The sequence below is a fragment of the Takifugu flavidus genome, chromosome 3 (genome assembly GCF_003711565.1).
Source record: "Takifugu flavidus isolate HTHZ2018 chromosome 3, ASM371156v2, whole genome shotgun sequence".
In the NCBI taxonomy this organism is placed as follows: Eukaryota; Metazoa; Chordata; class Actinopteri; order Tetraodontiformes; family Tetraodontidae; genus Takifugu; species Takifugu flavidus.
Window position 1 is genome coordinate 17,529,526 of NC_079522.1, and position 25,948 is coordinate 17,555,473.

The window sequence follows — 25,948 nt, forward strand, 5'->3', positions numbered from 1 at the left end:
GTCTGTTCCTGGCTTTGGGAACACGGTGGAGCCTGCAGGGTAACTGAGGGGGCCGGAAAGCTCGGTGTTGCTAAGCCGGGGTCATGGCTCTGCTGCTGGGCAGCTGCAGCGATGCAGGAGCCTACTACTGCCTGCTCCGCCGCCGGGTCAGGAGGAGGAGGAAGAAACGCTCCGAGCGCAAAGGTGAATCCTCAACCGTGCGGGAAGAGGATGGTTTTTCCAGACGCTCTTTGCCGAACTGATTGGTCTGTTTCCTGAGCTGCTTGTTTTGACTCTGTAACAGGTTGGAAAAGCTGCTCTGCAGGAGTTCGTCTTGCCTTGTGTGCTCCGCTTTTGCTTTTTTGTGAACTTTAATCATGTTTTAGTTGCAAAATATGCTGCTGTTTTCTTCAGCTGCATGCTGGCGTGGACGGAATAAGATTTAAGTGCTAGAATTCTCATTTTTAGTTGGTTTCTTTTGTCTAAGATGCAGGGGGTTTTCTGCACAACAGAGTAGATTTGATGTTTTTTGTAAAGTTGATGCATGCTTTCTGGTCTGAAATGAATAAAAATAGACACAACAATAATAATAATTGTAAGTAATTGAAAGAAGTAGTAATAGCTTTGTGTAGCTTTGGTTGTGAAACTAAACATGTTCAAGTTTTTAGGTTGAGTCTAACTTTAAACCACCCTTAAATGTCATTAATTAGAATTTTTAGAACAAGAATAATTAATAATTAATAGAATAATTAATTTATCTTGATTCAGATTGATTAGAAAGAGTGCTGAAGCAGTTGCTGTCCTACAGGAAAACAAAGTTGCATCCGCAGCAGAAGCTTCAGTCACTGTTCCAGGATCGAGTGGCAGCCAACATATTTTCAATATCCTTTGCTGGTAGGCTGCAGTAGTCATAACCCTTCCTCATAGACAGGTGCATTCTGGGTTTTCTGGATGAACACAAGTGTCCTTTTGCCTGATAGCCTTTGTCACTTAGCAGATTTAATGTCATTTCTTTCCTGCAGCCTGAATAGAATAAAAAAACATGATAAATTTGGGTAAAACTTTTGGCTGTTGGATGATGCAAAAATCTAATTGCATCAAAATAAAGAATTGTATTTGTTCTCAATCTACAGATGCTGTAATATGCATCATATATGGGTGCACCATCGCCAAGTAGGTTAATAATGAGTGAACTAATACTGTCTGCAAAGTTGTGGTCTAAAAACTTTCCAGGAAATAACTTTAATTTAAACCTCTAGAACTAAGTTAAACTTCATTTGCACATTCCTCTCTTTATTCCTCTTTATTCACTTTGGCCAGATGGATCAATAAGGTTTGATGAAGACACACACTTACATTATCAGGAAACTCCGTCAGACTGAAGAGTGCACATTTACAGACATGCCAGCATCTCTGGATGTGTCCCTGATAGATGTGAGCCTCTTCTGTCAGGCTCTCTTCCATTAGAAAAGCACTCCACTAGTAGAATGAAACTGGGTCAATTGTTGAGTGTGGATCTTTTGGGTTGGCTGCCTCGGCTGCTGTCATCCAGATTGTTTTCTGTCCGATCTCTCATTGTGATATTCATGCGCTCACGGGACCAGTGGTCATAGTAAACGTCGGACACAATGCAGTATGTTCCCATTGTTGCCGCGTCCCTCCTCCAGGGCGACTCATTTTCTGTTCAATCCTGCTCCATTGACTCATTTATGATTGCAAATGCCTGCTAATATTTTCACCGGCTGCTAACCTCAAGTGCACTCGGTCCTCACATTAATTCCGATTCGAAGCTACTGTCTCGACGGGCCCGGGCAGCAGATGTGCTGTGATTTTTCATCTTTTTATCCTCCTCAGGAATCATCACTTTAGCCTAACAGTTATTCATGAAGAGTGCGGTAAACGGTATTAATGCGCACGCCCCAAAAAAGCACTACTATTGTACGTTACTTTGCATGCAGGGCGCGTGAGGAGCCCATCATTTCCGTGTCTCTGCTTAGCGGGGTGTTGTGAGATGAACTGAAGTGTGAGTTTAATCTACTGGGAGCAAAAGTGAATTTCAGACGAGGTATAAGCCGATGTGCTCCGTGAGGCGTGTACGCCACGCTGCCGCTGAGGGATGTGTTGGTCGGCCCGCAGCCACAGATCTCTGTCTGGCAACCAGCCACAGCTCTGTGATGTGGAGGCATTGATACACATTCCCTTTGCCCCCACCCCACCTGGCCCTAACATCCCTCCTCGCTCTGCCTGCAGCTGGTGCTTTGCCTGAAGCTCCGCTGATAACCTCGACTCTCCTCTGCAACCATCCCCACCGCCCTGACTGTCCATCAAATGCTAACATCAGACAGATAGAGCAGGAGGCAGCAGCCTACATTAAGGCTGGCCCCGGGTCTCAGGTGTGCCAATATTGGCTTTTAATTAAATCCAGATTTAAGACAAGGTTTGTGTTGAAGATACACTCTTCTTTTTGACCAATGTTCACTAATCCACCACTAATAGAGACAAGCCCTGTTTGCCCAACTTTGATACTCCTGTCAGCTGTCACATGTCAGATCAGTTGAAAAGATCAGAGGGTGATAAGAGGCTATACGGGTAAATAAAGTAGTGTAACGCCCCAGCTTTAATTAAACATTCATTGTTGGCTGATAGAGGACGTGATAATACATCTGCTGTCACATATGGGGGAGACAAACTGAAAAACTGCTCTATTCCTTTAGCCTAAGCTAAGTCTTGATGATAAATAGAAGCTAATAGAAATGTGTTTACCCACAGGCAATTTGACCACTGAAGTTTAGCAAGATCTCACCTTCATATCAGATCATATGGTAACATCTCATCGTACATCAGTTCATGGGGCAGCAGATTAGACAATAACACCAACTGGTTAGCAAACTAGTTCTGGATGCAGAGGAATACTTTAAATCACAGCGAATGTCTGCACTGTCTAAAAAAGTTGACGCAGGTTGTTACAATACGAATCAAAGCAGGGAAAAGTTTAAAAAGAAGAAATAAAGGGAAGCCCCTTGCATGGGGAATGAATCAAACCTAATTACTATTACTTCCAAAAATAAATTTTCTTAAATACTGCACAAAATGCGTGCTATTGCTGCTCTATGTGATCATGCAACCAAAGTGTTCTGTGCATATCAAACTGTGTTTGCTTTACCTATGTGTGACGTTATTAAAATATGACCTGTCACTGAAACGACCTTAAACTAATTACGCTAACCTTCCTCATCGTTATAGCTGACTGGGCTAAACTGGCTGTCTGACAGGATGATCAGTGCCCTCGCTTCTTTAGTTAATTTGATTCATGGGGACATTTCTGACTGGAAACCCCTCCTGGGGTTGTGAAAGTGCAATTATAGACTAATCCACAATTTGATAAAAGCTTAAAAACACAATCAAACCTCTCTGCTACTGCACTGTTGTGCACTTAAATGCCTCATTTTAACCTTTACAATAATAAACAGCACCTACACTTCATGTTTGATGAGGCTACTGATCTATTCCTACAGTGTTTATGAGTAAGCTAAATAAAGGGCAGCTTCAGTGCAGCGTGTAGGGAAAGTGCAAAAAAGCAAACTGTCTTCCATCAAGTGAGATGTACTATAAGACTCAAGTCTTTTGGGTTTGCTTTATCCTTAGATCCTTAGAAGTAAGTGGATTTGCCTGAAGCCTGTTGCTGAGCCACAAAGAAAGTGACAAACAAGAAATTCAATTGCACAAACATTTCCATGGCATGTTTTTGAATACGAATATTTCAGACGCTCCGTGATTACAGATCAGATGAGCCAAACTTGAACAGCTGCTAGTGCAGGCAAAAGGAGTTCATCCAACATGCTGTCAAAGTTGAACCAGGCTGAAAGCCTGGACGGTAAACATACGGAACCATTTCCTGCTTGTTAGGCATCAGTAGACAGCATTCCCCTCCCCCCCCCCACCTGCTGTCCATCAGCTCCAGGGCTCGCTAATCCTGAGGCCGTGGGCTGTGAAATTTAACATCAGCCCAAGCAGTCTGTCCTTCCGCCCATCCTCTATTGCCCCCTCTTCCTTTCGGTCTCTTTGGGGAGAGAGTGGAGAAGCTGGGACATGGAGGAGAACAGCGATAGCCATCTGTTGTGCTGGGTTGGACCAGTGATGCAGACAGGATGAGTCCGGGAGAAGCTCACTTTGGTGCAAACTGCAAAGCAGGAAGTCCAATTCAGTTTGATTTGGAGTAATATTCTTTCAATATGATGCAAATAGAACAAGGTTGACATTATTATAACAATACATTATTAAATGGATTTCCCAACTCTTAACAGATCTTTAATGTGTTGTAATTTGTTGTTTTCTAGTAAATGCTAGCAGTCCGAATGACCTGGTACGCTGGTGATCCATGATGAAGATAATTCAGCAGTGCCAGTAGCCTGGGACGATTTAGATTTTAGCTTATCACGTTTGCTGTATACTCAGTTGCCTACAGGCTTCCTCTCCTCAGAAATAGGGAAAACCAGCCCCACTGGCGATTCTGTGCTGAAGCGGATTCATCTTGTTCATGTCCCCTGCTCTAGCTGTCTGATATTATTGCGCAATCTACAGCGTTGGAGTGTGTAGGGTGGTTAAATATCTAATTCTTTGTCTTGGTTGACTAAAACTAAAGCAATCATTTTTACAGACATATTTTTGTTGATTGGCTGATAATTCACTCCAACACAATAACTTTGTGTATGTAATTTACTGGTATTATCTCAGTGAAAACATCTTGGACTCACAGTTATCTGCTTATTGATTCATTTCGGATGTTAATTCTATCTATAAAGAGTCAAACAAGTCCCTGCAAGAGTCACACAATCAGGAGAAAAGGAAGTACTTTAACGATAAAATAAAACTGCTTTCAATGGGTTCACGTAAATAACAACGATCTTTGATATTTTCCCAAAAGCAGTAGAACACCCAAGGACAAAAACCTTTTTTTTTATACTTTTCAAACTTAGAACCATGGTCGTAAAACTCACCGGGTTCTTGAGAATGTATTCTTCTGGGAAAACATTCTCGCGCTGTTGGCCCCCGCGCATGAATATTTCAGCGCCCAGTTTGTCGCCACAAACAGCTTTCACCAGCAAAAGTCAGCAGCAATTGTGAGCTACCTGTGTCGGTTTTAAATGGAAAAGCGAGCGTGCGTGCTCCAAGCTCTGTGGGTGGGGGGGTGAGGGCGTAATCTGACAAATATAGACAACAGGGATTCACAGTTTATCTCCAGCTGCTATATAAAGTTTATTGACCATAGCATGTAAACACTTAAGACAAATGCAGAGTGTAAATCTACTTTACATTGATTTTATTTCCCTGGATCTTGTTTTGTGTGAGGGGCTTTTAGGTCATCAGTAAGGCTCCGTTATGGTTTTATCATTACCTTTATGCATTAAGTGAACTTATATAAGAAAATAGACCCAATTATGGTAACTAACAAATGAGGCTTCGCAGCTATGTTCTTAATAGTTCTCTACAACTCAGCAAAAAGAGGGTGAGAATATTTAACATGTTCCATAATCACATTTTAGGAAACTGAATGGTTTTTCTCTCCATTGAAGTTGGCCGTGCTGTGTTTCCATGGGTGGCGTTGCTGCCAGAAGCCAATCAGAACTCTTCCTGGAGTGCTTATCAATGTTTTTTTCATCAATTTCATCAGTTAATGAAGCTGTGGTCCTTAACAGTGCACGTCTCATTAAGCGCTGATCCTGAGAGTTGATATCAGAGGAAGCCCAGTTATAAAATGATGGATATTATATGTTAGGATTTTGCTTGCTTCAGGTGACCTTGAGTTGAGCACACCAGGTGACTCCTGCCGTTCGTTTGGCTCCAGGCTTCATTTCCAGTGTGCTATCCAAGCTTCCCCTCTGTCTGGAAGTGGATAATCCACTTAAATGCCTCACCTTTGGGAAGGCTGCCACTTGCCCACGGCCTCTTGTGGAGAGGCCACAGCAGAGGATCTGAAGAGTCTGCTGTCAGCAGCACGATTGTATGGAGGAGAAAGCTGTGTGTGTGTGTGTGTGTGTGTGTGTGTGTGTGTGTGTGTGTGTGTGTGTGTGGTGTGTGTGTGTGTGTGTGTGTGTGTGGAAGCCCTGTCGGTCACATGGGCGTGTGGAATTGATACAGCCTTCGCCGCGGGCCCGCCAGGCTCCTGCCGGGGCTGCAAAACAAATTAAAAGCACCATGAAGATTTCACGGAGTCGCCGTGAAAATGGTAGAAAGATGGTTGATCGCCTGTGGGGGTCCCTGAGGACTGTTTCTGTAGTTTGTAATGCGAGGATTGTAGAAAAAAATAAACAGCAAATGATCGAAAGCCCTGTTTGCAGAAGATTAGTATAACTTTTAAAATTCCCATGATTTTAATAAATATAGTTTCAGGACATATTTTCTGGATTATCTGCCTCTACTGCTTCGGTGTGGAGTTTCCATGTTCTTCCCATATTTGAAATCTCGATGGAAGTTGACTTCTATAATCTCTCCTCCTCTGGTAATGGCCCAGTGAAATTGTTTATAGGCATAAATGATGACAAATTGGCAGAGAAGTAGTGTAAATTGGCAATTTATAATACTTTTAGCATGGTGGATAGTCTGATGGTTCTCAAATTCCCCGTTAGGATGTTCCTCCCAATAACTGCACACCTTCCCTTTACGTCTAAAATGACTTGAGGAGTTGTTATTTCCTTGTGGTAGTCTTCAGGCACACCGCTCCCTGACATTTTTCAGACCATTGTTTTGCTTCTACAGTTATATTTTGTGTATGTGCGTGCGTGTGTGAGCGAACATGACAGCTCTCCTCTCACATTAGACAGATTCTGTTGTTCCCTGCCTCGCCGGCAATCTGCTGCAAATGTCACATTTCCATCCAGATCCAGAAGCCTGTGAAAAGTTAAGTGAATTTAAAACAGAAACTTCCACAGCGGTGTAGGTTAATAAGCTTCCTGTTAAGCTGAAAAGGTCAGGCATTTATCTCCATTTAAGCTACAAAGCGTATAAAAATGTCCTTGATTTTTTTAAATATTTTGTTTTTGTCTCATTCACTGTTACTTTACAATGAATACAAGTTATGCTTCATGCAGATGCTGTTAAATGATAATCTCCACACCATCATCTCGGACGTGGAGCGGTGTTTTAACCTGAGATTAAATTAGGTACATTTTCTCGACCAGATACAATGTTTCCATTACTTCTGCCAAACCTATCAATGTTCCACACCCAGATTTGCCAGCGTCCAATTTAAGCACGTCCCAAAATGTCATTTCACGGGGAGGAAAGTTTGTGTGTTAGAAAATCACACCGCTGCCGGCGATGTCGAAGGAAGTTTTTTTTCCCCCCTTGTCCGCGTCACATGTTCTTCCTCTCTTTGCTGTCTGCTCCTCGTCACCCTCGATCCATCTGCATTAGGCCACTGAAAGAGTTCTGTGAGGGCTGTTTGCTGTTGTTTTCTCTTTGGGGCCCTGATTGTAGGGAGCCCCAAGCAGCAGAAAAAGACTCCAGAAGCCATTTATCACTGTCAGCTCGGTTGCTGGTTCCTGATGATGGCTGCTTTTTGCTGATGGGGTTTCCTGTTGGCTGATGTAGGGTAATGATCCCAGATACCATGTGTCCGACACGTCTGTATATATGTATGTTGCATCATTAATGTCAGTGAACAAGCCATGAGATAAACACAAGCAAATATTGATCTGTCTGTCTGTCTGTCTGTCTGTCTGTCTGTCTGTCTGTCTGTCTGTCTGTCTGTCTGTCTGTCTGTCTGTCTGTCTGTCTGTCATCCATCCATCTGGAACCTCCCTTGTTCTCTGGGTATTTGTAAGCTATTCCCTAGATTCCAGGATATGCACTCGTTCACTACTCTAATCACTGCGCAGACCCATTTATGAAGAAAGATGGATGTGCCTATTGTGGCAACAGAAGTATGGCACCTCGTGGAGGCTTGTCAGTTGGCGCCTGTACATTTTTTTATTTTTATTTTTACAGTGGCTTTATTTAATGTACACAAACACAGAAGGCATAAAATCAGGACTGTGCCAGTCCAGCAACACTTCCCCTTGTTTATTAGCCACTCTGCTGTTTATCAAAATTAACTGCATTAATTTAGTGTCTCAGCTTTGCAAGGTTTTCTGATTATTTTGATCCTGCTTCCTCTTCTGTTTTAACAGTGGGGGGTACACTGGGGGCAGCACTTCCATTGCCACAATGTGCATGCAGCTTTTTGACGATGTAGGCTGCAAATGACTCTATAGGGAGCAGGGTGGAGGGGACTTCTTGGTAAACTCACTGATACACTAAAATTTAGCTTTTGGAGACTAGACCGTCATGCATTAACAACATTTTGTCATATAGCGAACATGTACCAGATGGTTAAGTAATTTTAATATAACATGCTTAGTGGTTGAATTTCTAGCTTAGGAAGCAGTAGTTAGTTGTGCACTACTTTTCAGAATGTATCCTGGGATTCATTGAGTGCACTAAATAGGCTACAGCGATCGTTAATTAGCATGGATGGCTCTACAAAAAGTGGACAGAGTCCAAGTAAAGGTAATCTTTTGTTGTTTAGTTAAGTATTAACTCTTCTTATTTCCAATACTTTAAAGCTATAGTGCAATCATTACTCTACTTGAGTACTTGAGCTACATGAACAAATTATGTATATACTAAAATAATTCTTTTTAAAAAATATATCTGTTTTTACTTAAAGGGTCAGTAATTTCAGTGTATTCTCTCTCTCTCTCATCTCATTTTCTGCTAACCTTATTTATACATGCACAGCGACCCCTTCTCTGTTCAGTCATTATGGTTATTGCGCATAGAAGAAGAAAGCAGCATAGAAAGCATAAAATATTTTATTTATTTGTCTGATCAACAGATTCTCTTCACGACATGGATGAGAGGCCACGGGCTCTTTCTATATACGTGCCACTTTCCATTTCTGCTGGCTGTTTATCGCCCACAATCTCATTTTCTTTCCAATTTGTAAATGGCGTTTTGTATTACAGCAAATCCATTCTTGGGGATGTATTTGTGAATCTAGAAGGCACTTGGCAACAGATGAACTGGGTCCCATAGCTATTGGTAACCATGACCCTAACTTTTATGGCTTCCACTGTTCTATAATGAAGTAAGCAAGGTTTCTCCTCTTAACATAGTACAGTTTTCAAAGTCAGAGAAGTTACTGTTTCCCTGACAACCCTCTTTGATAGCAACATCTGTTGACATTTTTCATCCTGAGTTAATTTTCTACTCACATTATCTTGAGAAAAGCAACCTAAGCCTGTTGTCCTTCCACTCGCTTCACACACACACAAAAAAAAGGCCAGAGGAGCCTGATAACATTGTCATTTCTTATGTTCGGAGCCACATGGCTGAGCGGCAGCAGGGCACGAGGCCATATCTGCTGACAGAGGAGCGATTAGACACAACCGAGTGTGGAGCCTTTCCTGTCAATCCCGTCGGCTTTGAGTTTTGGTCTGTTCTCCTCCCAGAGCAAAGCTGATTAGCTGTTTTGTCTAATTGAGGTCTTCACACTTGTAGCTGAGGATAGCAACATTTATGAAGCAACAAATTCTCTTATTGGATTTCCTCCTGAGGCAAAGAACTACCTGTGGACAGAAAGAAATGTGATGATATTGTGAAGAAATCATTTGCAAAAAAAGATAGAATAACAAAATTAATATTGAGATTTGAAGACTGCGTGGACATAACAGGTTTCTAAATATCATGCAGTATTTATAATGGGGCTGTCAGAATTAAATGTTGCTTTTTTTAATGTAGCACTTGTTTATCCCTCAGAACCATTGTTGCAGCTGATAAGCATTTGAGCATGGAGAGGATTAGGTTATTAGATACACTGGTCATTTTATAAAAAATACCAATGCTTACATATATATATATACATTTATCATTTATTCAGAGTTCTTCTGTTTTTATTTTTATACTGTATGTATATTTATACTTTTGTAAATATTGTATGTAACATTATTGGCTATTGTCATTATTACTGTTTGCACTGAGACATTGCATCGTAATTTCATTTTGATGCAAATATTAATGACAAATAAAGTCTGTCTATGTCTAGTTCTCTAATTCCTGGTACTGAAAAAAATAGAGCAATCAAATATATGAAAATGTGTAAATGTGTAATTTTCACGGTGGAGAGGGGATGCAGGTTAATGAGAAGCAAGGTTTACAATTACTGGTCTGCTCGAGTGCTTCAGGTTTTTTTCTAGTATTTTTCATTTGTTTTCACAAACATGCTATTATTTAACTTAACATATAAATAATAACCTTTTTCTCCACCACATTTTCTCTTTCCACCAGGTTGCGTGAGAGCTCGGCTACTTCGAACCCAGCAACAGAGGCAGCCGACTACAGAGGCTGACGAAGTGGAAAGCATGAGTGAGTCCAAGTCAACCGAGCAATGCTTCTCAGTCTATAACCAACAACAGCAAAAAAATGTGCCCTTCTCTGATGCTTGCATATGTCAAGTAATTAAGAGGTCGTAGTAGGCTGTCATATCTACTATGTAGGCCACCAGAAAGGAAAATAAAAGAAGTACTAATCTGAATTTATACACCTGCCATATCAATTTAGACTAGCAATTCCAAAATAGACCATTTATACAAATAAGATCTTAGTTCTGAGCTCACAAAGCAGATCAATCAATCAATGAATCAATCAATCTGGACCCCGACAGCCTCGGCCTATAGCAGCATAACTAAGATGTTAACCTAATAATTAGACAACCCTCTAAGTATGATAATTATGTCTAGGATAGTAACTGGAACTATGGAATTAGTGATGATAAGCTTTTTCAAAGAGGAAGGTTTTAAGTCGAATCTTAAAAGTACAGATGGAGTCAGCCTCCCGTACCTGGACAGGGAGCTGGTTCCATAGCAGGGGGGCCTGGTAGCTAAATGCTAGGCCCCCCATTCTACTCCTAGAGACTCTGAGGACCACAAGTAGACCAGCATTCTGAGAGTGGAGTGGTCTATTGGGATGATGAGGTGTCTCTAGCTCCTCCAGGTAGGATGGAGCTAGGCCTCTGAGGACCTTGTAGGTCAGAAGAAGAATTTTAAAAATTATTCTAAATTTAACGGGCAGCCAATGAATAGACACCATTACAGGAGTTATGAGATCTCCTTTGTCAATACCTGTCAGAACTCTGGCTGCAGCATTTTGGATCAGCTGGAGGCTTCTTAAAGAGTTGTTTGGACACCCTGATAATAAAGAATTACAGTAGTCCAGCCTGGAAGTAACAAAAACATGAATTAACTTTTCAGCATCATGCCGCGTCAGTTGCTTCCTGATCTTTGTGATGTTACCCAGGTGAAAAAAAGCACTTCTAGAGACTAATTTAATGTGTGAGTTGAAAGAGAGATTTTGGTCAAAAGTTACTCCTAGATTCCTCACAGAGAGACTAGATGTTAATGAGATACCATCTAAAGTGATCATGTGATCTAATCTATCCCTGAGAGGGTCAGGACCAAACACCATGACCTCAGTTTTTCCTGAGTTAAGGAGGAGGAAATTTGAAGACATCCAGGGCTTTATGTCTTTCAGTCTCCTCTGGTTTCATGGATAAATAGAGCTGAGTGTCATCAGCATAACAATGAAAATTTATCCCATGCTGCTGAATAATGTCCCCTAAGGGAAGCATGTACAATGTGAAGAGGATTGGTCCAAGTACAGAACCTTGAGGCACTCCATGGCTAACCCTACTGTATGAGGAGGGAACACCATGGACATGAGCAAACTGGTATCTATCAGATAAATATGAGATTCCATTAATGGAAGTCCCACTTACATTACCATTTACTCTTTGACCATCTTCTGCTTCCATCCAGATGTTTTGTTTTGTTTTTTGCCATCTCTGATTGTTTTCTTGGTTAGAAATATTTTAGAACCTTAATTTGTTACTTTACACTCTGGGAAGTGGTTTCCTTGTGTTCATATTGGCAACTATTTACAGCCCCTGTACGCCCGACCACCTTTACAATGTTAAGTGATAATGTTGCAGTCATATCTTTAGGTTTTAGTGTAACATAGATGTGTATCAATGATTGTGGGCCCAAATTATGTTACAAATATTCAATTATAAAGGCAAGGAATCAATGTAATCCTGAGTTCATTCCTCAATGCAGGTTTGACTTTTAATTCTTCCTAAATAGCCCTTGAAAAGGTTTTGACAATTCCTTAATGGGGTAGTATCAGAGATTAATTTTAAAGACAACTTATATCTACAGAAAGAGTTCAGTCCAGTCTGATGGTGGATTCTAAGCCCTAAACTAATAAGCTACAGAGAGGCACATGGATTTGGAATTTAGGCCGACTCCAATGCTACAACTCACAATAAGACCATGGATGATTTATGAGAAAAGAGTACAGTAAGTTTAGAGTGAATTTAATATAAAGTGAAGTTCAACAAGCTTTACTGTTGATTGTCCCTGTGCTTCTGAAATGGTGTATACTCAAGGAAAGGAGGTTGGCTCGAAGAAGGCAATTTAGAAAAAATATATATAAACCATCAACTTTCAGGCTGCCGTGGCGTTCCACTTTAAAGAGTTAGCAAATCTTTCTGCCAGTGAAGACTGGAATGAGAAAGAGTGCTCGAAAAGGCAAACCAGGTAGAGAATTTTACCCTATGAATATGCTGACTGACGCCGTGCCTCCATCCTAACTGATGTGGCCACTTTAAATACTTTTTTCATTTGTGCTCTTGCAGACGCCAGTAATCCTGTCCCTGTTCCGAGCAAGTCAAAGCAAATCCATTTGGGAAAACATTCAAATTATGCCAGACATTTTAGACTCAAGCTGATGGTTGAGGTGGCGAAGGTTGTTCAAGGGCTTTTTGTTGACATTACATCTCAGACAGGCAAGCATATAAAATAGTTACGAAACACTTGTAATGCAGCAATTCACGTTTCCACCATTGGATTTGTGACCTTGCAGAATGCCCCAAATATGTAAATAATGACACTTTCTGTCCCTAATGAGGCAAAGCGCCAACTGTAACAATCACAACACTTTGCCTCTTCCCCTGCAGACCTATAATCACAACACTGTCTTGTTGCTCAGGGCTTTAGCTGCCATTGGCTCCTCTCTGTATGCTTCTGCCTGCTCATTTTCACTAGCCAGCTGTAGTCAACTGGCATGAAGTGAGCAAGCAAATAAGAGTATATGAGGCAAAATTCACAAACATCAGTCAGGTAAAATGCCTGCTAACATATTTACTCTTTAATTTGTAGGTCTTCACTTTATTTTTTCCATGTTAATCCACTTTAGATTTGTTTAAATGTTGACATTTTTATTTCATTGTCAAATCATATTTGCAGCACAAAGACAGTTAAATTAAGTTTTTAATGACTCAATTATGTTGTGCATTCCTCTGATCAATGATCTAATGTCATCATGTACTATCCTAGGCATTTTTATCATTAGTATCAACCATTCAGCAAGGTTTAATCTACATTATCCCACAAAGCATCAGGATCAATTTATTTAACTTATTTTTAAATGTTTCAGTGTATTTATCTATTTACACGGTTAACTGACTGTCACCACAGCGAACACACATGCTCAGAATTTTGGCCTCTCATTGGCATCCTTGGTTCTTTTGAGGACCCAGGAAAAAAATGCAGATTAAATATTTCAGATGGAGCATTTATTTTTCAGTTAAATGAACAACACATTATAACCAAAAATTCAAAATGGCATCTTGATTCATTTGGTTTATGAAAGCACTATGCAAACCGTACTAGGTGTGAACAGTTTAACCTTTGGTCTCAGGATCTGGCTAATGCAGATATTCAGATTTTAGCTAAATGTCACAGCAATCAAGCAAATGTTTTTTTCATTGTAGGGGGATCTTGATCATTGATTGACTTTTAAAAACCTGCTAGAAGGAGTAGTACTGAGATGTAAAAGAGAAACAAAAGGGAGAATTTTAATTATCAGCTATTTGCTAAGCTAATCCCGACTATACAGCCAGTCATTGTGGTGATTCTTGCAGTAATCTCTGTGTAATTACTTCTGTTTCTGTGCTCAATCATGCTGGTTTGTGTCTAAAAGTGAAAATGTTCAATCTGTTCTGGTATTTTTCTTCAGGCTAAGAATTTGCTCAGGATAAGTCGATCCCCCTTGTTTGCGCTCATCTCTCTCTCTTTCTCTAAACCTGCATATTACTGGATTGATTTCTGTCCTGAGCACCGAAAGGAGTAACCTATCGAGCTTTTGCTGGAGGATGTTATAAATGAAAATTTACTTTAAGTTCAATCAGCTTTGTTAACAGGGCAGGGTGGTTTGTGTTCCTAAACCCAGAAGCTAAAAAGACTGAAGAAAAATTTCTTTATTTTGCATTATTTCAGTTTTGGTCTTAAAACCCCAAATTTTATTTGGTTGCGGTCTGGCTGATAGCTAATAAAGCAATATGTGTGTCGACAATATAATTTGCTACCAATATTTTCACATATTGTCACCACAAATGTATTGAGGAGCACACATCACTTGTTCAGTTGCAAAGTGAGATTAAGGAATCTCTAAATTTTGCATTTACAAGATCCTGCAACGAAGGCATTGTAAGTTACTCTTTCTGGGCACCGCAGGTTCATGCAGCACAGATGTTAAGGAAAATCGGAACTTCGACAACCTCTTCTCCAAAGAGGGGATTGCAGCTGAGGCTGCTCAACTCCCCAATGGGAGTGCTGGGGGTGGGAGGAAACGTCCCTTAGAGGAGGGCAATAATGGGCACACACATTCCAAGTACAAGCCCAAGAAGCGGAAGAAAATTCCTGGGCCCATTTTGCCCAAAAATGCTCTCATGCAGCTGAACGAGATCAAGCCTGGCCTGCAGTACAAGCTGCTCTCTCAGACCGGGCCTGTCCACGCCCCGGTATTTGTCATGAGCGTAGAGGTCAACGGGCAGCTCTTCGAGGGTTCAGGTCCCACAAAGAAGAAAGCCAAACTGAATGCAGCAGAGAAGGCCTTGCGGTCCTTTGTCCAGTTTCCCAATGCATCTGAGGCCCACATGGCGATGGGTCGGACACTGTCGGTTCACACGGACTTCACCTCAGACCAGGCCGACTTTCCAGACATGCTCTTTAACGCCTTTGAAACGTCTACTCCTGTCGATGACTCATTTTACCTCGCATCCAACAGCAACGGTTCCTTTTGCTCGCTGGGGATCGAGTATCCGTTGCTCCCCTCCCCTGTCCCAAACTTTGTCCAAGCGCCGTTACCTCCAGCCCCCTCCACCTACATCTCCCCCACGAGCGGAAAGAATCCAGTCATGATCCTCAATGAGTTACGGCCTGGACTGAAGTACGACTTTGTGTCGGAAAGCGGGGAGAGCCACGCCAAAAACTTTGTCATGTCAGTGATGGTAGATGCTCAGAATTTCCAGGGTTCCGGACGAAACAAGAAACTGGCCAAGGCCCGGGCTGCCCAAGCGGCTCTGTCGGCTCTCTTTAACATGCAGCTGGATCAGGCTCCGTCAAGACAGCCCATACCCAGGGAGGGACTGCAGCTTCACCTGCCACAGGTAAGATGTAATTAGCATGCCGCTGCATTTTAATTGTTTTTGCACCCCACGGTGAAAATGCAACCCAGTTCCATTAAGGTGTACTGTTATTATCAATAGAACAGAAGTGCCCTGCTCAGTGGGAATGGAGTTTTAATATTCTGCTCAAGTTACTGCAAGGTCATCAAATACTGCATTTCGATTAGTTGTTGGTGATCCTCCAGTGTCAATATCTGATAAGGTGCTGAAAGCGCTTTTCACCAGTTATTTCCTAATTGTATTTATTTATTTGTCACCTCTGATCTTTGTCTAATTAAACATCACCCTCTGGCCACACTGTGTGTCAGTCCTGGCAGCCTTTAAAGTGCTTTTGCTCTTACATTAGATTAAGGGAATGGCATGGTGTCATATTTCTTTTCAGTTTTCTTCAAGCAATCCAGATAATGTGGCTTTTACAGCTGTATTCCAACAGTGTGCTATGAGAAACTGGACAACTGATGTCCCAATTTCATTTAAATGCACTTTTATGAATGCTTTGGAAATATATACCAGGAATGTGCACCTGCATAAACTGTGATGGATTGAAGTTGAGTTGGTTTTGGATACATTGTGACCACAAACTGTATACAAAAGATGGAATTAATCTTCTGCTCTGAAAAGTGAAATCAAAGAGGGCATTTCTTTTAATGCAATGGCACAGAGATCCACTGGAGGCTAGCTCCAAAACTCCAGGCTCCAATCCACTCACATTTATCATAAAATACTCTTTAAATAAAAGCCACAAGTCATGACAGCTAAATTTCATCATCCTAAAATATGATGTGGTGGTCCATCTGAAACTATTTCTTGGATTTATTAGATTTTAATCCCTTAAAACTGGGGTATGTCTATTTGATTGACGTGACTAACATACAATACAGTCTGTGGGAGAGCTGCATAGACCGAGCTCAAAAGTTACAGCCGTCCATTCTTCCTCCTGCAACCCCACCTGCTTATCCAAATGTAGTCACTACCGTCTCCAAGAACTCAAGATGCCGAGTGCTACTGCCAAGTGTAAAAAGGAAGTCGTAAAAGATGAGCAAGTTAATTCCAAATCAGCAACTTCATGTGGGCGACTAAGAAAGGCTTCATTTTTTGACCCTTTGTAACATAAGCAACTTGAATGAGATTCAGCTGCTGCACAGAATCATCACTCTTTCAATGAATTTTTCTACTAAAAAATGTCCCTGAAATGGCTACAATAAACAAAGTTCTCTTGCTAACTTGCTCAAACTTAGGTTTGGCAGATCAAACAAAGGGTTAGCAGTAAGGCAGCATATCCTGTGCTGTATTTCACATCTCCAAATTCAACGTGAAGAGGCAGCACACCTCTGTTATTCCACGCAGGGTCCATCAAATTACAAAGCCTCAGCTGGAAACCAAACTGTAGAATACACCTCCTTGTTAGATCTCCCTTGTGTATCGAAAAGACTCGTCCACAAATGTCACTCCTTGTGACTAATCTGACAAAGTCTGATTGAAGATGGAGACACATTCAGGCGAGTTCAATAGACCAGGAATTTGTTTACACATAAACTAATCCCTGTCTGTAATCCCTGCACACCGATAACAAAGCTGCTATCTTAATTAGCATCGCTCTCTGAGTGCTATTCAAACACCCCTGCTCATTACAGCAACCTTTCCAGTCACTCTTTTACTCAGCCAGCAGTCACTGAAGCAAACGATCCAACTGTTTAAGCTACTAAGATCTGTGCCATTCACACTGCACAATTGAAATATTCCAGAGAAGATAAGACAAGTTTGCTTTTCATCATGCTTTGAAATTGTTATGTCAGTGTTAACGGGGGGGGATTTGCAGATTTCCTGTAAGATCTGATGTCCTCATCCCCAAGGCCTGTGTTGTCTTGTCTGCCTCGTTCGGTAAGAACTGCTGAAGAACCGTGTTTGCTTTCCTTTCCACAGGTCCTGGCAGATGCCGTGTCTCATCTGGTGGTCGATAAGTTCAGCGAACTGACAGACAACTTCACATCTCCGCACGCTCGGAGAAAAGTTTTGGCCGGCGTTGTCATGACGACAGGTGATTTTGTTGGTTTGCTCTTGGGCTCCAGTGAAAATACTTGATTTGGAATTTTTGCTGGATGTTCGTGAAAAAAGCAAAAAATCTTATTGTTATGTATTTCTACCTTTCCTTCAGCATTGCAGGTTTTTGTTGCTGGACCATGATTACACATTTGAGCATTTTATTTGGAGTGAAATTGTTATTTTGCATGTATTTCCCCAATTATTTTGCCTGACTTATTAGCAAAGTTAACAACAACAGATACATTAGAATAAGGGGTCATGATAAGACATCAACATTGGGAATTTGAATTTGTTGCAGTATGTTTACATTGTAAGCTTGTTGATTTAGGATTTACAGCTAATTCATAGTTCTTAAGGTGTCTTCCATGAATTTTTGACACAGGAATCTTTAGTATATGTATAAACACACATGACCAATTTCTTCTTCCCTTTCTCTCTTTTTGAGAAATCTCCAAATAAAGGCATATATTTCATTCATATTCCTTTTGTACAGGCACTGATGTGAAGGAGGCTGAGGTCATCTGCGTGTCATCAGGGACAAAGTGCATTAATGGGGAATACATGAGTGATAGAGGCTTGGCCCTTAACGACTGCCATGCAGAAATTGTAGCTCGTCGCTCGCTCATCAGGTACCTTTACTCCCAGCTGGAGCACTTTCTCAGGTGAGTCAGGTGACGCCCCACGTTTTGCTAATGGACACAGAAATGTAAGAACAATGTAGAATTTTGACAGGGCTATGCCCTGTATTGAGGACTATCTTATTTCTAATTCAGAATAACCCTTAAATCATAAATCAGGAGACATTCAAGGGAAATTCCAGAGATTTTTGGAGAACTACTGCAAGATTTTAAACATATCAATACTTAGAGACTAGTAAACATTTTAAAATTGAATGATTATTCAAACAACTGCCACAGCTTTTGCAACAAATTATAGATGACCTTTCAGGATAGAGCAAACGCAGGAGCATTAATATAGTGCAGCCGTGGCAGCTGAAGCTAATCTACTACTGTTCTGCCCTTTCTACATGTGCTTCAGAAATGAGTTGGATGTATCGAAGCTGTGTCATCTGTATTGAGACAATCATATTGTTTTTTTCGAAGCAGTTTTCTTCCTCGTAAATTGATTGCTAAAGCATACATTTGTGTTGCAGCAACCATGAAGAGGAGCACCACAAATCCATCTTCACCAGGTGTGAAAAGAAACAAGGTTTTAGACTGAAGGAGAACGTCCAGTTCCACCTGTACATTAGCACCTCACCCTGCGGAGATGCTCGCATCTTCTCTCCTCACGAGGCTGGAGTGGAAGGTGAGCGGATGAGTGATGACTTTAGCCTTATTTAATTTATATAGCAGCTTTCATACAAGGACTGTAACACAAAGTGCTTTAGAGGTTAAACGTTAAAATTGCCGACCCCCCTGGCCCACTCACCCACCTATCCATCCATCCACACAAACACACAACTACAAGCATAATAGCACAATGATGCACATAGTCCTCAAAACAACTCCGTGCTTGTTTTCTGTCCTCTCAGATCAGGGAGACAGGCACCCTAACAGGAAAGCTCGTGGGCAGCTCCGCACCAAAATCGAGTCTGGGGAAGGCACCATCCCAGTTCGCTCCAGTAACACCATCCAGACTTGGGATGGGGTTCTTCAGGGTGAAAGGCTGCTCACCATGTCCTGCAGTGACAAAATCGCCAGGTACAATATATTTCAGAATGAATTTTGTATAATTTTTTATCAATATGGAGGATGGTAGCACCCAAGGTTATGACTTCTATTCACACTGATCACCAAATCAGAGCATGAATGATTATGCTTGTTGGTCATGATACAGATTAGCATGCTAACAGAGCAGCAGCTTTAACCATATAGAGGAAGTGTTCATAGACAGTAAAGGTCAACATTTTGAGGTCAATCTAAATCACGGTAGCATCTGAGATATAGATTTGCTCTTCCTATCTTATGATAGCGATGCTATAGCTGAGGAAGGTTGTTTTGCTGTAACAGGGTTACAGCAAGAATCAAACTCGTGGAACTATTGACCAATTATGTTAAATATTAGACTTCTTTAGAACTCTTTCGTCAACCAAACATCTTTACACAATCACGACATGAGTGACTGAAACAGCTATTATTATAATTTCTTTCCCTAATATTCCTTTGCAAAATTAACCCATCTGTAGAGCATCTTAAAGTGTTTTTTTTAAAAATCCCAGCAGCAGCAGCAGCAGCAGGAATCCTGATGATTATGCGCATATGTAAAAAAGGCGAATTATAGCATCTTGGTGTCATGCTGCAATCACTCGAACTCCACAGTCTGTCAGTGACACTTTGATTAGGCTTCTTGACGAATCCCCAGGAGGTGACTCTGAAGTCTGCTGAGGCAGAATCAGAATCCAGAAAATTAGTGCCATCAACAGTGCTGAATTTCCTCTTTTATCACCGTGTTCGACATCTTCCACGGCCTTGGCTTCGATACTTCTCTTAACTATTGTGACCATTGTCTATAGATTTAGAGAGAATTTTACGGTTGTCTTCCTGAGTAAAACTATTTGTTTTTTCCCCACTTCAGGTGGAATGTGGTTGGATTCCAGGGCTCCCTGATGAGCTATTTCACAGAGCCCATCTACTTCTCCAGCGTCATCTTGGGCAGTCTGTACCACGCCGACCACCTCTCCAGAGCCATGTACCAGAGAATCACTGACATCGAGGACCTGCCACAGTCCTTCAGTTTGAACCGACCGCTGCTCAGCGGTGAGGATTAGAGGGCTCTTGAATAGGTTCCACTCAACTGTCACATTTGCTGCATTTAAGCTGCAAATGTGACAGTTGAGTTTCAAGCATTCTTTTGGGCCTAAAGGGGGGGGGGGGGGTCAAAAATCATTAATCTGAAAATTACCTTCTGTTCTCTCTATAGTTGTATAAAACATGGTTTGCCTTTTTACAGGAATAAGTAATGCAGAAGCTCGCCAGCCAGGAAAAGCACCCAACTTCAGTGTGAACTGGACGGTAGGAGACCAAGGCCTAGAGGTGATCAATGCCACCACAGGGAAAGACGACCTTGGCCGGCCATCGAGACTCTGTAAGCACGCTCTTTACGGCCGGTGGATGCGCCTGCACAGCAAGGTAATATGAATTAAAAGGAAGTAAGTATTTTGTTTCAGGAAAGAGAATACAGTGGTAGAATGTATGAGAATTCTTTTGTGACAACCTTTTTCCTTGCCACTATTGCTCGTTGGGGTTCCGACTCTGGGTGTCACTTTGGACACAATTCTGATCAAAAAAATGTGCCTTTTTAATTGAAAGGGGACACTTAACATATTATGCTGGATTAAATCATATCAAAGAAGCAGTCTGAGCCAACAAAAGACACATTCTATTGTGGGCTGGACAGCAATAAAGAACCAATAATGAGTTTCCATCCCTTCTCTCTAACTCAATGGGACATCAAGACAAACTACTCTGATATACACATCAGACTTAATAAATATGTAATAATTTACCTCCATTTCATTGTATACAGTGTAAAATTGTAACCTGAATTGCTAATGTTAACACAAACATTGTTTTTGCACTATAGCCGTGTCTTAAACTTTCTTTTTTGCTTCTGCAAAATAGCAAATTACACCATTGTAGCACAAATAAAGCATGTTCCTGTCTTGCTTTCTAAATTTATGGCCATTGCTGGCCATTGTCATACTGCCTTCTGCCTTTTCTATCAAAGTAGAAGTCAGAATAAAAGGCTCTGTAAAAGTTGTTTGCTTGCTAACATCAAAAACATTTTTAAACTCTTTTGTTTGTGGGGTGACTCGAGATATAATAGTGTGCAACAACTGTTGCCAGTTCCAGTCTCTGAGGTATATTGTGCAGCACAAAAACAACCAATTACAGAGTCCAGCAGAGTTGTGGTTGGTAGAATAAATAGTCTGAACTGGAAAATAAGCAGAACATATCTTTGCATTTAAAACATAACAACTATAAAAGAAGTTTAGTTCTTACAGAGAGTGTTTTTTGAAAAAAGGATACAGACATAGTTTAAAAAATGTCAAAACAAATTGTACAACAGAGTATCATCTGCATAGAGGTTCATAATTTTTTTTTAAATTCATTCTTATAAACTCACAACAGACCAAAAGACAAAGCTCTGCCCACCCCCATGTTTTGCTGTGTCACTACGGAGTTTTATCTTTTTATGGCCTTTGTAAGACACACTGTCGTTTGTCTCCAAAAGTTGTCGCCGTCCCTGCGGATCCGCACTGTAAGGCCCAGCAGTTACCATGAGGCGAAGCAAGCAGCGGTGGACTACCACAGCGCCAAGCAGACACTTTTCAAGGCCTTCCAGAAATCTGGTCTGGGGGCCTGGGTGAAGAAACCTATAGAGCAGGACCAGTTTTCTGTCACCACCTGAGTCAGCACCAGTGACCACATTCAACTTTATTTTGAGCAGTTGAAAAAATAATTCCCTTCTTGATTTTGGGGGGAAAGTGGATGTCAGGAACTGTGGATTTAACATTCCTCCATTGTTTTATAGCCTCGTGCTTGCCCCTTCAGCCAGCGTGAGACAATAAAATCATTGAGTTAGTTATGCAACTTTATATAGAGGTCTAATGTAAAGCCGGACACTGTAAACAGCAGAATTAAACATGGCACTTGTTTATATAACAGTAGTGAGATGTTCCATTTGCATGTATGACCAAGTTTGTAGAAGTCCACAGTATTTCATGTTGAGTGTTGTGATCTTTGATATCTGTGTGTAAAAACTTGAGAATGTCCTCTGGCCTTTGGTAAAACCGTCCACTCTTATTTAAGGGAACAAGAATATATTTTTTATTTTTGAATATATACAGTATTTCAATGATCTGAATTTCATCTTTACATCTCATTTCAAAGCTATTGGTGAAGTACTTTTCCCAGTAAAACAAAATTCCAAGACTTCCAACCAGAAAATTCCAACCTTCTGATATGGTGCTGTTTGAATCCCAGTTTTGGTTTTCCTTTAGTTAGAATTTCAGACAATATATATCTCCTATAAGAGGACATATTGAATTAAATTGGACTTTAAGTGTTTTAAAAATACAAAGTACATTTTATTTATTACCGGTAATCATAAATTTTATCTGAATTTCAACACATTAGAGCATCTTTGTTATATATTTTTGCAATCCTTAGGTGGAAAAATCTGTTGTTCATTCAAGTATTTAGAAGAATTGTTCAGATTTCAGGATATATTATATTTTGTGAGGTGAACATTTAGTACTCCTGTCATTCTTAAATTTAAGCTTGTTAATTGAAAATACTGACCGTGGATTCAGATTAATGTAAGAATATCAAAGCAGTGTCAGAAAAAAGGAGATTGGAATGAATGATGTTAATCGAGAAAATAATCAAAATGTTGAAACTAATCTGAGTAAAATTCTGAGCAATTAAATGTAGAATTCAGGCTTCACTTTGGAAAAAAGTTACTCTTCTGCTTTTTTTTGGCTCACGATTGGACATTTTCATGAATCATTCACTAAAATGTCAGAAATTTTCAATTGAAAGCAACAACCTCACATTTTAATTCAGTCATGGCTGATCACTTGATTGGAGTACACATTTTTGTTCATATTTAAGCACACAAATACTGGATAAGCTGAGCCTGTTTGCGGGATGTCTTATGCAATGAAACTGTTCAAACACTGCGAGTCACATGCCATATGCATCATAGACAAAAAAAAAACCCAGATCATTGAAAACTCACCAAAGATAACATCAGTCAAATGTTTAAAAACTGTTCTTTTCCTATTAGTTCCCACAGATTAGCATCTCATTCAAATACAACTTTAAGCTGGAAACATTCCTGTGTTTTATGTCTTTCAAACCAAAAAACAGAAACAATGCTAACTGTCCAGTATCATCAATAGCAAGTATATATTATTTTTTATTTTCAGATAGGTTTTTAGGTTTTTACACTGTGTCAAACACAAGACATGTTTATATATTTGAATGTATTTCTTCTCTTGATCAGATGGTGGTGTGGTGTGTGCGTGTGTGTATGTGTGTGTGCGTGTGTGAACGTCACTCCAGGCTCAGACCCTCAGGGTTTTTTTTAGCGGCCACAGCTAATTATGTTTTTTCCAGGAAAACCACTTTTCCACAGAGGTCGGGGTGTGATCAGTCAACCATGCACTACATTCTTGATTTACACCATGGATGATAGCAAGATTGGGGCTTCTTTTGCATGAGCTCTACCTGTAAAGCATGAGAACTATAAAATATCCTGTCATGTCACTGATTTAATAAAATGATATTACATGTAGGTTTGGTAATCTTTGCTCCCAACATTCACCATTTCATACACACTTTGTGGATGTGACGGATACCAAAACCAAAAGCCAGCCTTTCTGTTCTTGCTGTGAGGCCACAGTGCAACCCACTCCACCACCTTGATGCAGTTTATCAAAATAATTCCATTATTTGTTTAAAATTTTCCTTTTTTACTGTAATTTCTTCTGATTTCTGGCCATTAATTCCAAAAGTGTGGGTTAAATTCTGGTCTGACTTGGATGGTAAATAATACATGTACAGAAAAATGCAGCCTTTTCTTTTTCTTAAATGTGACAGTGAAGGCTAAGTGAAGGTTACCCACCATTCCCCCGAAATCAATGCACACTTAATAAACTGAAATACATTTTTTTCATTTACAAATGTTGATGGTGGCATCATGCTTCAGTCCTGCAAATCCAATTTATTTACTTTACAATAAGATAGACTTGTGACTGTGGCAAACATTTCAGTTTCTTACTGCGAATTAATGTCTCTAAGTGTAACATTAAATGGACAGGAAATAATATACCAATTTCTTTTGTTGTTGGAGTGATAGTCCAAAAATAAAGCTTCTTTTGGTGGTGATGGTGTGATGCAAATATATGTGCCATCACTGAAAGTGGCTGAATTACTTCTGTTGTTGCTGACATCTCACTTGGCAGGTGCTATTTATCAGCCGCCATCTAAAGCCTCCCCGTCTTCCATTGCCACGTGTTGGAGGCCTATTACTGCGTGTCATATCAGCCAGCAGCACCTGCAAAACATGAGACAGCCCGATTATCTACCTGTCCGCTCTGCAGAGGGACAGCCGCAGTTCTTAAAGAAGCAGAACTTCCGGCAGGGGGATTGAAGCCGATAGTGGCTGGAAAAGGGAGGAAAGTCACACAGTGCCAAGGTGAGGTGGGATTAGTGGAAATAGCTCTTAACCTTCTTTAATTTATCTGCAAATTATTCTGCCCAGTTGAGGCTGCGACAAGCTACGCGAGGCAGGCAGGCCTCTCGTAAGTCTTCCCCTAAACCACTCATGGATAGTCATTTCTCAGCCATTTTGTATTTTATCCCATGGATAAGGATTACAACCGCTGCCAGTTCTCTGCTTCTTCATGAATTGCAAAAATTAAAATTAAAGCAGTGCCGAAGACATGGCCCATTTTAATGAACAGTTGGAAGTTGGAAAGGTTCTTGACAAGGATGGCATGATATGATTTATCTTTTTTTTCTGATGTAGTGATGATGTACTGTAGCTACCTGTCTACCAATGAAGATGTATTAGTTAATTATTTTCTTATTTTATTGTAAACAAAGTAGAAAAATGCCTTTATTTTAACAGATGAGGGAAAAAATACTGCTGACAATGCAGATTTAAAGTATCTTGACAGCCTCTCATCGGCCCTTCCTGCTCTGTGTCCTCCCTTAGCACTCATTTAATGAAATTAATGTAGTATATATAGTATAGCAGCAATAGGCAGATTGTCCAAACAGTGCCAGAGTTTATTCTTTCTCCAAACTGTTAAATCAGATAAAATTGTGGATATAATGCTTTAGGCTAACTCCAGCTTTCATTCCAGGACTTCCTGGACCTTTTACCAGGGCAAAAATATTATAGATTTGCATTGCTTTTCATCCACTGTGGCGATATTGACACAAATCCAATAAAGATCCTGGATTTAAGTTTATGTTGTGCATGCAGTAAATTAAAAGTCCATAAAAAAAAGTAAATTACATGTTGGAGTGTAGGAGTGATATTGAATATTATGAGTCAGAGCTCAGTGGTTCAGGTACCACTGAAGTGATATAAATCACACAGCACAGGTCAATGGGACCCTGGACTCTGTTCAAGGCTTAAATTTCCATTTTAATTTTCTGCTCACTGGAGCTGTGAGGGGACACAGTGAGTAAGTAGGCTCTTCACTCTTCCTCTTAATAAATGGTGACCTTTACTTTCTGGACCCATGAAGACCTTATTATTGCACAGGAAGGTGGAAAAGGGAGGCAAGAGTAATACAGATCAGACAGCAAGAAACACAAGCCTCTACAAGAGCCTGTTTATGGC

The 25,948-nt window shown here is 40.6% G+C and overlaps 1 protein-coding gene and 1 long non-coding RNA gene across 3 annotated transcripts in view; one reads left to right on the forward strand and one right to left on the reverse strand.

Moving 5' to 3' along the window:
* adarb1a (adenosine deaminase RNA specific B1a) lies at positions 1-23,887 on the forward strand. 2 transcript variants are annotated; one of them, XM_057027147.1, is made up of 10 exons: positions 1-183; positions 10,306-10,383; positions 14,589-15,523; positions 17,465-17,579; positions 18,078-18,246; positions 18,738-18,892; positions 19,119-19,287; positions 20,162-20,343; positions 20,537-20,715; positions 21,821-23,887. In XM_057027147.1, exons 1-10 carry the CDS (start codon positions 84-86, stop codon positions 21,995-21,997), a joined length of 2,259 nt encoding a protein of 752 aa, XP_056883127.1. In that variant the 5' UTR covers positions 1-83; the 3' UTR covers positions 21,998-23,887. The 2 variants fall into 2 exon arrangements, with proteins under 2 accessions (XP_056883127.1, XP_056883128.1); XM_057027148.1 differs by lacking the exon at positions 1-183 and adding an exon at positions 9,804-9,822.
* Positions 23,695-25,948, reverse strand: part of LOC130522605 (uncharacterized) — a 4,891-nt gene continuing 2,637 nt past the window's right edge. The window contains exon 2 of the long non-coding RNA XR_008949655.1: positions 23,695-24,649. This is a non-coding gene — a long non-coding RNA (uncharacterized LOC130522605). The remainder of the gene's footprint in view (positions 24,650-25,948) is intronic.